The 13,836-nt window shown below is 44.7% G+C and overlaps 1 protein-coding gene across 2 annotated transcripts in view; it reads right to left on the minus strand.

Moving 5' to 3' along the window:
* The window catches only part of Nup75 (nuclear pore complex protein Nup75), a 73,360-nt gene that overhangs the window by 37,755 nt on the left and 21,769 nt on the right, over window positions 1-13,836 (minus strand). For both annotated transcript variants that reach the window (XM_065452083.1, XM_065452079.1), the window contains exons 10-13: window positions 13,088-13,210; window positions 10,604-10,641; window positions 6,025-6,118; window positions 1,202-1,305 (exon numbers count right to left, since the gene is read on the minus strand). In XM_065452083.1, coding sequence (XP_065308155.1) covers window positions 1,202-1,305; window positions 6,025-6,118; window positions 10,604-10,641; window positions 13,088-13,210 — 359 coding nt within the window. The remainder of the gene's footprint in view (window positions 1-1,201; window positions 1,306-6,024; window positions 6,119-10,603; window positions 10,642-13,087; window positions 13,211-13,836) is intronic.

Raw genomic sequence — 13,836 nt, forward strand, 5'->3', positions numbered from 1 at the left:
TGTTCCATATTCTAGTGAATATTCAGGTTAGTGAACTTTCAGTTAAGTGAACTATTTCCTTGAGTCTCTTAAAGTTCACTCAAGTGAGAGTTCACTGTAGTACAAGAAGTAATGCGGTGGCCAACAGCGTGAGGGTGTTTTGCTTTCACTTGTCGCACAGCTTGATCTGCGTACTGTGCCGTCACAAAGTGCACGCATGCGTTCATGACCTTTGAAAGTGCAACAACGTCACACCAGACTGTGATGCGTGAATTCAGTTTGGAGTTTTCTATCTGCACACGAGCTTTCCCCGTTCCATCCTGCAAGCGCAAAAATAAAAGTCTGTGATGGCATTAGCGGTAGTTGCCGGCATGTCACCCACGGACCTAATCTTGGCTTCCGGCCGCCAAATTAGCCCACGGTCTCACGCCCAATAGCCAAGCCGAACAGCACTGGTACGAACTTTTTAACAGCCACCTTGCTGTGATGGCCTGCAGCCCATTAACATGTCAGCTGACAGTGAATTTTTGTCATGGCAGCACAATGCAGCTAGGCCTAACCAGCACTGTTTGTAGAGTTAGCAGAGTTCTTGTTTGGTGCAATGTCGACTACAATCTTAGTAGCAGCAGCACGGCATTCTTAAAGCCGTGACATCGGCTTGCCAATAAAAGTGAAGGTCTGGCTCTGCATCAGCATCATCCTCACAGCTTCCTGAAAAGTGATGCTGTCCCATCGCCTAAGCAACCCGCACCCAGTGGGGCGAAAGGTGTTGAAAACAAACAACAGCCAGAGAAGAAACAATTTTTTGATCCAGGCTTAATTGGAGTGGCTTGGATCAGTCCACCGCAGAGCTAACGCAGCCGCTACTTCAAGCCATGTTGCTTTCTGTGATGCATATGGAAATGGCGTTGAAGGACTTAGTTTCATTTTCGAAAGCTCAGGCAACCCTCTTGGCATTAGGTGGGCACAGATTTCCCTTATTTTGCTGAAATGTGGCAGGGCACAGCAGGGTTTATCTCTTGGCACAGTTTTTCAAGAGCATTAATGTATAGTACACAAACAATAGCATAGGAAATGAAGAAGCATTACGGAAGTAAAACAATCTTTTCAGTTAAGGAGCAGTGCTGTCTAAAATTCAGTGGGGCTGACAAAGAGCAAGCAACTGGCACACACTTACAAACAGGACAGTCAATTTCCAACAACGGAAAGGTAATTAGCATACCTGGCTTCTCGAATAACTTGAGGCAAGTCAAATCTGAACGCAGCCAGGAGAATGCTGTCCATGCCTCCCGTTGATTCCAACCCTCCAAACGTGGTAAGGCAATTCTGTCAGGTTAGAAATAACCAGAGCATAAATGCTGCAATGCATAACTGCCTGAGCAAACACAGTGGCTTTGGCATGTTGAGGTAAAGAACCAATTCTCATATACTATCAGCAGGTGTGGGCCTTTCCCCATCACTTAACTAAGCAGGACACTTGTGCTTGCTCAGTCTTGCATGAATTATGACAAACATCAACTATCTATACACTGTAAAAGCCTGACACTCGTATAATAAATATGAATACCGGGTGCGCGAGGTATTTGAGTACGCTATTCCTTATCGTTACTGAGACCAGCAGGTTCGTCATATCTATATAGGCGTGCGGCTTCTTGTTGGTTGACCCCTTATCACTCACACTGCCCAGTTTGTTCAAAGATGGAAGCGTACAGGTTGACGCAGAAAATGAAATGCCGTGCAGTCCTCATCGGCCTGGCCACAGCGGCCACCACAGCAACTTGGAACTTGACAGCTTTCTGAACGTGGCGAAGACTTTCGTTTACAAGGCGTGAACAGAACTGAAGCATTCTGGTGGTGACATGGCACCTGTGGCGAAAAGGAAAAAGCACAGCCAGTGGTCAGGCATCGTCAGAACCCCTGATTTTTCCCTGGTGACTGCAAGTCATCGTGATTGACGACCCAGGGAAATCGATGCAGGCCATTGCAAAGGAGCTTCAAGTCGCGGAGTTGACTGTCAGGCTCGCGGTGCAGAAGGATTTGAGGTACCATTCTGATGTCACGAGGAGGGGGCAATCCATGCACGATAAAACTCTGGAGACTCATCTGCTCCAGTCCAAGCGCTTGCTAAGCAAGCTGAAGAGACCTGAGAAGCCTGGAGTGCTCTGTTCATTTTTTTTTCAGATGAAAAGAACTTTAAGGCCGAAATGTTAACCACCGTAACGACAGGCAGCTTTGTGCAAGTGCTGATGAGGTGCTTACAGTGATGCACAAAAATTTATGTCGTCTGTGATGGTGTTAGCAGTCATCAGCAATGAGGTTGACGTCATGCCACCACACTTTTTTGCAGTAGGATTCCACGTTAATGCTGCCGCGTACGTGGAGGTGCTTGCCACCGTTGTAAAGCCCTGGATAGAGACTGTTTCAAAAGGAGGACTTAATGTCTTTCAGCAAGATTCGGCTCCCACCCACACCACCTGCATCACCCAGGAGTGGGTCTGACAACTTCTACAACCACATCACTCCCAGCTTGCGGCCTGCTAGTTCTCCAGATTTAAATCTGCTAGATTACTATGTCTGGGGCGTCATTGAGAGAGAGGCCAACAAGCAGCCACATAACACAAAAGACTAGGTGAAGGCCGCCACTGCTGACTCAATGGCCAACACCTCTAAGGACCAGCTGATCTGCGCATACAGCCGTTTCCAAAGACGAATTGAATCGATTATAGCTGCGGATGGCGGATTCATTGAGTAATTGTGCAAATAAACAGTAAGAGAAATATTTCCTGAAGTCGGGTGAAAATATGTCCACTTTTGATGGAGATATTCTTCTCTGCCTGAAGCCAACATTGTGTTCTCAAATACCTCGCGCACCCAGCATAACAAATTATATTAAGTGATATCATATATATAGTCAATCTGAATTTTGATTGGCCATGCGTTATTTCTATGAGCATCCTACTGCTATACAGTCAACTTCCATTAATTCTACCTTGACGAGACTCACAAAATTGATCAAATTTTCTGGTGGGTCAAATTGAACAAGGTGCAGAAAAAACGCCAAAATACACCAATTCATGTGGCTGCATTTATCTGCCTGATTTTAACACACCCTCAAACGTGCACCCACTTTCTAGGTGTCCAAAGTAGAAAAACTGACGTAGAAGTAGCATTAAAGCTCCTAACAAAGTAGAACTAGAAGGCACAGCCGATTCTTTAGCAAGAATGGGCAAGGGTCTGAAATGGTTTGAATCGCAGAGACTGGTTTCTAAATGTCAGCTTCGCCACAATACATGTGTGTTATGCAGTAAAGCATATGCATGCCACAAAGACAGTTTTGGTTTTGTGACCACTGTTAAGAACGGCCCAGCTGAGGTGCAAGTGTTGCCAGCCAGTTGCGACAACGGCGGCGTCAACTTACAAGGAACGCCACCGTTACGCTCTAGCCTCGTCGCCGTTGTGACTGAATCAGTTTGGCGGGCCAACTGTTGTTACCTAACCCACCAACGCGGACCTGATCTGCTATGAGTGGGGGAGTTGCCGCGGGAACGTCGTCGGAGGCCCCTTTCCATGCGCTGACCAAGACGCAAGACAATGACTACCCGGGCGCACTGCGAGGGTCGGCTCCGAGTTCCACGAAATCCGTGTGATGTCGGTTTCGGACCTTGAACCTGTGTGTGTGTGTCCGTCCCGCGGAGAGGCGGCGTGTTTACGATGACTGGACGAACGTTTCCGCCACCTTGGTATTGGAGGAGGACCGAGTATTTATACACGGCTGTTGTGCGGATGCTCGAGACACTCAGTCATGTTAGACTGAGACACTCAAGCATTCGTGTTAGACTGACATACTTTCTCTCGCAGTCATGCTAGACTGATGAACTGCATGTAAACAAACCCATATTCCTCATTCTCGATGAGAAGCAGTACTTCCCTTCATCAACGTCCTCAGTGTGGATAAGTTGGACGACGGCATGGGCCAGCTACCTTCCAATTCATGCCAGACTCCAATCTTGACAACGGATCACGAGCGATGGGATTGAGCCCCCAATCCTGACACTACACACGCAATTTCCGGCCCAATTTTCTCAAAAAAAAGGAAAACAGGCGTACATTGGAAGTGGGTAAATACTGCAATCAGACATTGTGAGATACGGTTATTGCCTGAAAATCTCCGTAGGGCAGGCCAAAAATGAGCTTTTTCGATGGGAGATGGCATTTGTTCAACGGATTCACTTGTCTCCAAGCTCTGTTGAGAGAGACGCTGCCACTAAAGATTTCACTGTTGGGATCTCCATAGGAGTGAAATGCCAGCATGTGGACTGGTCAAGTTCAAATAATCTGCCGAAGACCAATTTTAGGATCAAGACAAACGTTTGGGCCCACAGAAATGCACGGGTGCCAGCCGGGACCTTTGGGCAAGACCAAATTGACCAAAAAATGAATTGCTGCAACTGGAGTCGAACTAACAGAAGTCTGCTGTAAAACCTAGCTTAGATTTCAAGGTTCAATACAATACGAGTTATAATGGCGCAAATACTTCTTTACTGGACTGCTGAAAGTACCATGTATGTATTCTAGGAGCGAAAATGCCAAATACTCAGCGACTTGAAACAGCACATCCTGGATGTTTATGCACATTTTGGGCAATGGCTTGGCTGGCCCTGCAGCCGGCAAGCCAGTAAACCAATCTTGCATGATCCAACTGATCACACAGCTGCATATTATGGCAATGGTATGAAGTGTTTGTAATTTATCAATGTTCACATGCCACGTATCGCCATGGCAAGCTGCCAGCATGCCATCAAAATCTACAGGAAACCCATTGCTGCCTTCTTGGAGGAGTCACATATGCTAGTGTTTATTTTGCCCAGGCCCCATTGTGATTTATTCTTTTTTTGTGGATGTTGTAACATAACACTTATAGCGAATATTTAATACAACGAAAATATTTCCAAGTCAGGTGTGAGTTATATGATGAGGATCGACTGTATACACATGTGATTGTGCCCAAACAGATACCTGAGCAGAACAAATACTGCATGCATGATATAAGCCTTAGTGAATGTCATTTCGTTAGCTGTTCTGGGTGCATTCCAGTGTACCATTGGAAGCCGTAAAGATAAGCCATTATTTGGCTTGTTTTAACTAAGCCATTTCAAAAGGCTCCAAAAACAACACACGCTGACAAAAATTTAGAGATCTGTTTGTACATATATGGCAAGTCCACTGCGTGTACTGTTTGCTAGTAGTCCAACTGAGTTCTCTCTAAGCCCAGGGCTCCATTTAAGCTGAGCTATCGGTAAACGTAAGAATCTGACTTCAACAAATATACTATTCCTGGAAAGGAAAAGAAAAGAAAAACTAAGGAAACCCACCATAGTGCAGCACACTTCCCTTACTTCAACAAAGTTTGGAATCTAAAGGACTGAATGCAAGCAAGGAGAAAACAACAGTTGAACGACCAAACATTATTCACTGTTGCTGAAACCACTAAGACAACAGGAAAAGCAGCTGTTTAGAGTTACCTGCAGTACACCCGCCTTTTCAGATCAATGCAAATTACTATCAGACTGTAACCATTAGCATTTTTAAAAATTCTTGTCATTACAATGTTTCTACTTGTAGTTTCCAGTTCGTTGAGGCTCTCTGTTTCTCGTTCCAGATGTGCTGGACAAGTATGGAGCGATCTCAATGCGACATGAAGTGCAGTGCCTATTACTTTGGCACATTAAATAAAGTGCCGTTGAAGAGACACTGATCAAAACTGACACAGACACTGGCACCATTACGCTGCCATTCCCATTCGTACCCAAGCTTGTCGTTAATTCTGCAATAGTCAATCATGCTTTGCGCTTCAATCGCAATAGAAAACTTAAATACTGATAGACCTTATTAAGGCTAGAAACTGATTGTGCCAACAATGGTTCTCATCATCAGAAGCAGAGAAACATCGCAAAGGATTAACACACAGAATCATGTCACAGTAGAGTTGGAAAGTGAATCATAAACCCTGAAAGAAGGTGAATGTGGAAGTCCACCCCCACTGACCTCTGCCAGGTCAGCCAGCATCTGTGGTTCATCTGTGGGCCGAGTGTATGTCACCAGTGCAACCAGGTAGTTGTACCACGTCATGCACAGCTCCCTGTAAGGTATCATAAGTATCTGCACCAAGAATATGCCTCAGAAAGTGCACTGTAACAGTTGTACAGCGCATACTTCAACTCCTCTTGCCATTACCACAAATCATATACTTACAACAGAGTCGAACCCACTTGTAACGATACCGGTGTTAACAATATATTAAATACAATAATGAACAGCTGATACATTGTCAACTTTTCTCTGTGTTCTATTCTAAGATAGATCACTTACTACAATGCTCCTATGCCATGTTATCTTATAACAGTTACATCTGGCTACAGAGTATATTCTCAAAAAAAAAAAAGAATGCAAAACCTTGGGAAAAAAAATGCGAGCCCCTTTGTCACACCCGCCTTTGTGACACCGACACACACCCTACCTCCACACGGCCCACCTTCTTCGCATTGGCTAAAAAAAAAAAGAATATGTGAACCTCTTTGTCACGCCCACTTTGTGCTGCGCGCATTCTTTTCTTGGCACGACTTCGTCGCAATGACTAAAAAATACAGGGAAAAAAATTATGTGGACCCCATGCAGCATGGAAATGACGTAAATGAAAGTTTGTGCTGTTTGCTTTGATTGACGAATCGGTGAGATTTATGGCGAATGTTTAATTTCTTCAATGTTTCGTTCAATATGAGAGTAGTGAGTTGATTTTAAAGGTTACTGTGCATGTACGACTGCTGTTTGTTTGCGAATTACACAGAGCACGTTAGGAGACACGTTGGCTTGAGGCATTGTTGTGTGCCATTGTTCATAACCTCTAAGAGGGTACAGCATTGTAATTTCCTCACATGGCACATGGCATTCGTGGCAGAAGTGTTTTAATTATGGGGCTGGGCTGTATGTGCCAAAACCACAACCGGATTATGAAGTACGTTGTAGTGGCCGACTACGGATTAATTCTGACAACCTGGTTTACCTTAATGTGCACCTAATTAAAGTGCATGACCATTTTTGTATTCTGATCCCGTCGAATGCGACTGCTACGGTTGGAATCAAACCCATGACCTAGAGCAATGGCATGGCCACAAAGCTACCACGGTGGGCACAGAAGTGTCAATATGACGCGTGACTGCTTCCGGGATGTTCCCTAGACCCTACGGTGCTTTAATGCAGCTTTGCATTTGCATGTTATGCGTCAGTTGTCCGCTTGCCAAATTTTCATGGTGTTTATTTTTCAGAAATACCAGAAATGTACTGCACCTTTATTTTCCCGCAACCACTTTTGTGTTTATAGCAGTAGCGTTTCCTTGCCTTCTCACGTAATCTTTGCCCTCACCCACCCTCTTCCTCTGTATGGGAACTGCGGGAGTGGCAAGGCTGCTCATTTGTTTCGTGAATATGTCAGTTCTATCCACTCTCAGATCCCTCTCCCCTTCCTCTCTGCAATTCTTTCTACCTCCCCTCCGGACTTGCACGTTAGTAGAAAGGTAAGTGCTGCAGTTCTTGCAATGCTTTTACTGGGGGCTACAGATAAGTGCAGCTGTCAAGATGCTAATGTGGCGATGCTCAGAAAGCTACAGAGGGCATTGTGCACATGCGACAGGTCCAAACGAGTCTCTCATGACACCTTTCCTCTCTGCCCCGCTCCTTCTACGTATATACATGATCTCAGCCACCCCCCGACGTGGCTTGCAAGGCAGCAGTAGCAGTGCAAAAGTCAAAGGAAGGGGCAAAGACAGCTTCGCTTTAAAAACTTGCAAGCTGCTTTTTTACATCGTCCTTCTCCTACCGGAAAATAGGGGTAAGTGAAGCTTGTACTGAGTGCACCTGACCTTCTTCATAGTTAAGTAATCCACAGGAAATGGTGCCGGATTGCTTCGGCCTCCCATTCTCTCAGCTCGGGATCTTCTTCTCATTGCTGTCGGATTCCCTGGGCTCGGGCGGCTCTAACGGCTGGATCAGTGCGCAAACGGTGAGCCCTTTCACGGGCGAGTTCTCGCCGCTGCTCATAGAACGCTGCCTGTTCCTCGAGGCAATGCACAATGCGTGTCCAACCCATCCATTTTCCAAAACTGAACAGAAACGAAGCCGGCGCAGCGCGTGCGAAACCCTTTCGTGCTCTTTCCCTTCCTGGCTGAACCAAAACAGCTCCGATTGATCGCACGCGCGGCGTGAGCGCGCACCTATGCAGATGGAATTTTTACTAATGATTCACGCTCCGGTGCCAGCGCAGCTGTCAACTCATCAAACCACCCCCTTCCTACAGCTGCTACGCTCTGGGAGCAACTGGGTTTTTATGTGACCATGACGATGCCACTTGTTAGCCAACACAAGCTTCACTTGAAAACAGTAATGCTATAAGTATGTTTGACTATGCTTCTTCCTGTTTAAATAAAATTTTGGATGTTTGTCCCCTCTGCTTTTTTTTCATGCAACCCGGTTATCAATGATCAATTATTTAACAATTATTGGTTATAAAAATGGGATTTTCTTGGCACTTGAATATTGTTATAGGTGGGTTCGATTGCATGTGCATACTTAAGAGCATGGCATCTGTTATCACAAGTATTAATGGCATGAGTGCCACTTGTGCCATGAGGCTGTGTAGCCCAAGCTTGTTTTCTTGTTGTAATGGAAGTATGTTGCATAAGCCTCTGTAGAGCTGCATACCAGTGCGACTATGAAACCCCCACGCCAGTACTGCTTACAACACTGTTCATTTTTGAAAATGAACAAGATGCAATGATGATAACCAAAGGGGGACCGGTATTGCCCTTGATAAATGATTTTACAGAAGCACTTCAAAATGCATTAATGTCATCTAAAAAGTACAGTTGAACTTCGATATAACGAAGCTGGTAAAATAAGTGATTTGCTTTGTTATATCGAAATTTCTTAGCATTGAAATTCGACCTTTTATGCAAGTAAGTACAGTCGCGATGAATTTTTTTGACACAGAAGGGGGCCACAGAATGTTACAATTTATCGGGCAATAGAAAAAAAGCAAATTTAAATGAGAAAACAATCCATTTTGGTAAATTTGAGAGTCGGCGACGAATGGTATGGTTTCATGCCACGTAAGTTGACGATATCTTCTCGGCGGTATGATTTAAGCGAAGCCATCCACGCTTTCGTGTGCACTCCGCCCCCATGGGTGATAGCGTCACCTGCACTGGGACGACGCTATCAAGAAAAGCGCTGGCAGCAGGGAGCGAATGCTTCATCTAGCTCTCGCTCCAACGGGTCACTGAAAGTCGAGATTATGCCACTCCAATAATAAACGCATGGTAAGACAACTTACGTCATGCCACGCCATCTCAGCACCCCCACTCTTTGCACATGCAGCAGATAACTTCTAAAGCAGAGTGCGCAGTTGCGTATGCGGCCAGCCACGCTTACAGCCATGCGCAGCCACGGGCTTGACATGCCAGAAATCGCAACGTGCACCAACTCACCCCCCTACTTGCTCATCGTACGTGCTTGATCACGTTACCCCGAGCTCGCTCCCTTGCCCCCTTTCCCTTTGCTCGCGCAGGGAGGCGGCATTCGTGCGTCAAGCCAGCATCTTTCTTTCTCACCCTCGCACACTTTCACTGGCCCCTAAAGCACAAAGTGCTCGGGGCGCGATAGGATCTTATCCCACTTGTACTTTATACGGAACATGCTGCGGCTCCACTTCGGCGGCTGCTCTTGTCTGGCGCCGCACTATTTGAGAGGTGGGTTTGCAAGCAGCCGCTTGTAATTCAATAAATTGACCATCTGCTTCCACAGAAGTTTCCGTTTATTTTCTCGTTATTCCTTTGCGGTGGCAGTGAAATTTCGTTATATTGAAATCGTGCATGAAGTCAATTCGTTATATTGAAGTTCTAAATACATGGTGTTCTGTGAACAAGAGGTTATGAAAAGTTAAATGCTTCTTTAATCAAAAATTTTACTATACCTAAGTTCATTATATCGAGGTTTAACTGTATTGAAATCATATTACGATGTATGCAGACTGCTCATTCGCTGACATACCCTCTTGCAAGCATTTCAGGTTTACTATATTCATCACACAAGGAATATGATGGCGCACACTAAAAAAATCTACCTTTACATTGTCACACATAGCATTTCAGTGCTTGCAATGCCAGATTTTAATTGGCCTTGAAGCATGCGCAAAGTGGCACATTTCATGGTATCCCGACTTTCTTTTTTGCTGTTGTGCCCATTGTTCTAAACAAAGCATGCCACCTGTTGTACTAATGATGCTCTTACATGACCAGACGGTGTGCCGTCGAACTCTTGATTATGTTCTTTCACTTCAATAGGACAGCCTTGGTGCAACATTCAAAAGTTGAATGCCTGGCTCGAATGTGAAAGGTCTTGAGCTTGAACCCAACCCAGAGATCAGAATTTTTTTTTTTTCAGCGACATGTTGTAAGACATATCAAATGATCAGCCAAAAAACAAACCAACGGAAGAAGCACGACACTCGGAGACCCCTTCGTGATTAAACGAAACAGAGGGGAGGAAAAGAAAAAAGAAATGAATTACATACCTTAGTTCTCTGAAAGTCTCCTTGTCACCCATTAATATCTGTGTACAAAAGGAGAAAGATATGATTTCGTAAGAAAAATAAAGTAAATAGATATGAAGCTATGTGCCTTATGAACATTTTTGGGAGTCAAAAGGGCAATTCTAGTTTATTCTAGCAATTCTAGTCGCACAATGCGCTTAGACCAATCAACTGAATGCTATCATTACAAAATGTATTTTTTATGATAAAAATTGAAATTCAGCTGCAAAGACACAGCATTTAAAATCTGGCAACCTTAATTGTAAGAGGCACGTCCGTCCATTCATACATCCATCTAGACCTTAACGCCAACCGAGTGATCAAAGTTGTCTACCAGCTTGGGTCACTAGGTATGAGCTCGTGGTCGTGATGCCGCCGTGATCATTCCATTGTCATTTCAGCTTCTTCATCTGATTCTATGATGCTGTGATTGTCGTGTAAAAAGCAGTGGACCCCAGTGGTCCAACTTGTTAAAGCTTTGGTGACTAAGTAAGTGCTTGTGGTCGTGATGCTACCACGGCCGTTGCATCGTCATCATTTCAGCTTCGTCGCCTGACTCTCTCGTCCTGCCATTGTCATCATGCCACCATTCGATTGTCACCATACAGTTGTCCTGCTATTTCCGTCATTGCATCGTCATCATGCACGCCTCTAAGCGTCCCCATGATGCTGTCGTGGTTGTTCCATCATCGTCTTCCAACTTCACCATCCGATTTCACCATGCCGTCATCGTCATAGCATTGTCAAGCTATTGTTATTATACAGTCTTTGTGATACCGTCGTGATGACGGCCACTATATTCATACACACGTTATCCGATTGTCTTCATGCTGTCATCATCACGTTGTCATCGATATCTCAGAATTGTTTCTCATCGTCACCATGCCTTCATCCTCATGCTGCCTTCGTCATTCAATCGACATCATTTTTTCTGCATCATTCTATTGTCTTCACTGCGTCATCGTCACATTGTCGTGGGCATCCTGTCATGCTCATGGTCGATCTTGGCAAGCAAATGCCATATCAACGTTACCCAATATCGGAGAACAGTGCATGCGAGTACAGTTGAAGCAATAGAATTCTCAGGATGACCCCAACCAATTTTACATAAACGTGCCTTCAGCAATAGGATGCGTCGATATCGCTTGAATGCTAATCGCATTAACATCAACAGTAACTGTGAGATGGATTCTGCCGGAATTTCTCTTTTACCTTGCTCACTGATTCAATTGGGTGATGGCGACGACGGAAGTTCCTCTACAAGATCCTAATAGGAAGCTGGTGGCAGACGTAGCCATAACAGTTAAAAACGTCAGCGAAGCATGGAGATGTGCATAAAATTGTGCAACCTGGCATCATGGTCTCTATAACCATAAAACATATTCAATATGCAATTTCTAAGAACATCTATGACTTCACTTCTGATACAATGAAATCTCGATATACCTAATGAACGTCAGGGGACCATGACAAATTGTTCATTATTCTGAAAGGTCGTTAGAGTGAAAGCCCCAATATTAACCATTCTGCCCATCAAACCATCAGTGAATTAGTTGTCATTGTATGGGCCATCCACGAAAACATCAGTACTGCCTCATGGCTTGTGCTGCTGCCATTTTCCATAGAACCTGCCACTATACACCATTGGCACACCCTATAGTAACAGTGAACAACGCCTACAGTACCACTGACAAGGAGGAAGCTCGGCGTCACCTCCAAAGCCCGATGCTTTTCTTTTCCCACATTCCTTGCCCCCGCAAACTGTCTCGCTTGAGGCCGGCACCTAAACTATAAGAAAACGCAGATCGGATGGCTATTTAGAAATCGTTATGTAATATTTACGGTGCATAAAAGAATGCACTCGCAGGAGCCTGAACTAGATGGTGCCACCATACCGAGGAAGGTTATGGATCGCGAATCTCATCTCGTCATCTGTACCTGCTCACCTGCACAAAGTGGCAACATGGTGGCACCCTTGTGGTTGCCGATTTCAATGCATGGACACAGTGGGAAGTTTTTCCTCCAGAGTCGTTTATATGAACTCTATGTACGTTCAAAACAAACAAAAAGAGAAAAGAAAAAAAAAGAATAAAGTCCACTCCCGCATTCTTCTCCTACCGCATCGTCTCAGGTTTTCCGAGTCCGTGCACTGCATCGTCGTCTGCTAGCCTACTGCTCCGGCTGCCGTGACGATATACTGACATCTAGGAATTCTCAGAATTCGGAATATGAGTTCTTAGTACCGAGATGCTGTTAACATGACACGGAAACAGAACAATGGTCGTTCGTCTGAAAAGTTCTGTACTCTGAAGTTTGTAGTACTGAAATACTTTTACATTAGAACTATAAGCAGTCAGCAAGGGATTTCTGAAATGTTCGATAAACTGAAAAATTCATTAATGAAGTGCTCGTAGTAACAAGCTTTCACTGTTCATGTCACTCTAAGTATTATGGGATAGAGCTAACCTTGCAGATGACTTCCAGCTCCGGCAAGAGAGAAAAATCACCATCCGCAAGATGACGAGCACACTGGGCCTGCCACGTCTGCCACCAGACATGCAGCTCCCTCGACGCCACCTGGTGGGAGCCCTATACAACAAAAACAAAAAGACATCAATCTTTGGAACTCCCTCACTTCCAGTTCTGCCTTCCACCTCATTCTTGAGTGTACACAATCAAGGTTATGTGGACACCCGAGTCTCGAACCTCTACGTTATTTTTTAATGTGGACGAAAGTATTGTTGCTAGTCAGCACGCTCATCATGTCCCATAAATCGTCTCTTTCCTCGTGTCTTTATAATTTTGCACTTCTTTCTTTCCAGCCATGTTACCAGATCAATTTGCTTAGCCCATGGTTCTGCTCTAATCGAGAAAGGGTCAAGTTCAATTCTTCAGCTTTAGCCAAAACGTATAGTATAGCAATGTGGCTTCTCTCAATAAAAGCAAGCACGCTGTCAATTGTAACATATGTCATCACCAGAAGCTGTAATTAAAGCAGTTGCTTCAAAGTGTTGTTTACACTGGCTTTACTCAACAAAGTATAACAAAAACATAGACGTTTCGCCACCTATGCGGGTGGCATCGTCAGTACACAATGGCAACAAATGAGAAATACATCCTATTTATCTATGAAAGTGCCGTAAACATCCGGCAGGGGGCCACGGTTAGAGTTACATGAAGATTGATTACGACGGATGAACCATGATTCTACGAAC

Source organism: Dermacentor albipictus, chromosome 2 (genome assembly GCF_038994185.2).
Source record: "Dermacentor albipictus isolate Rhodes 1998 colony chromosome 2, USDA_Dalb.pri_finalv2, whole genome shotgun sequence".
NCBI lineage: Eukaryota > Metazoa > Arthropoda > Arachnida > Ixodida > Ixodidae > Dermacentor > Dermacentor albipictus.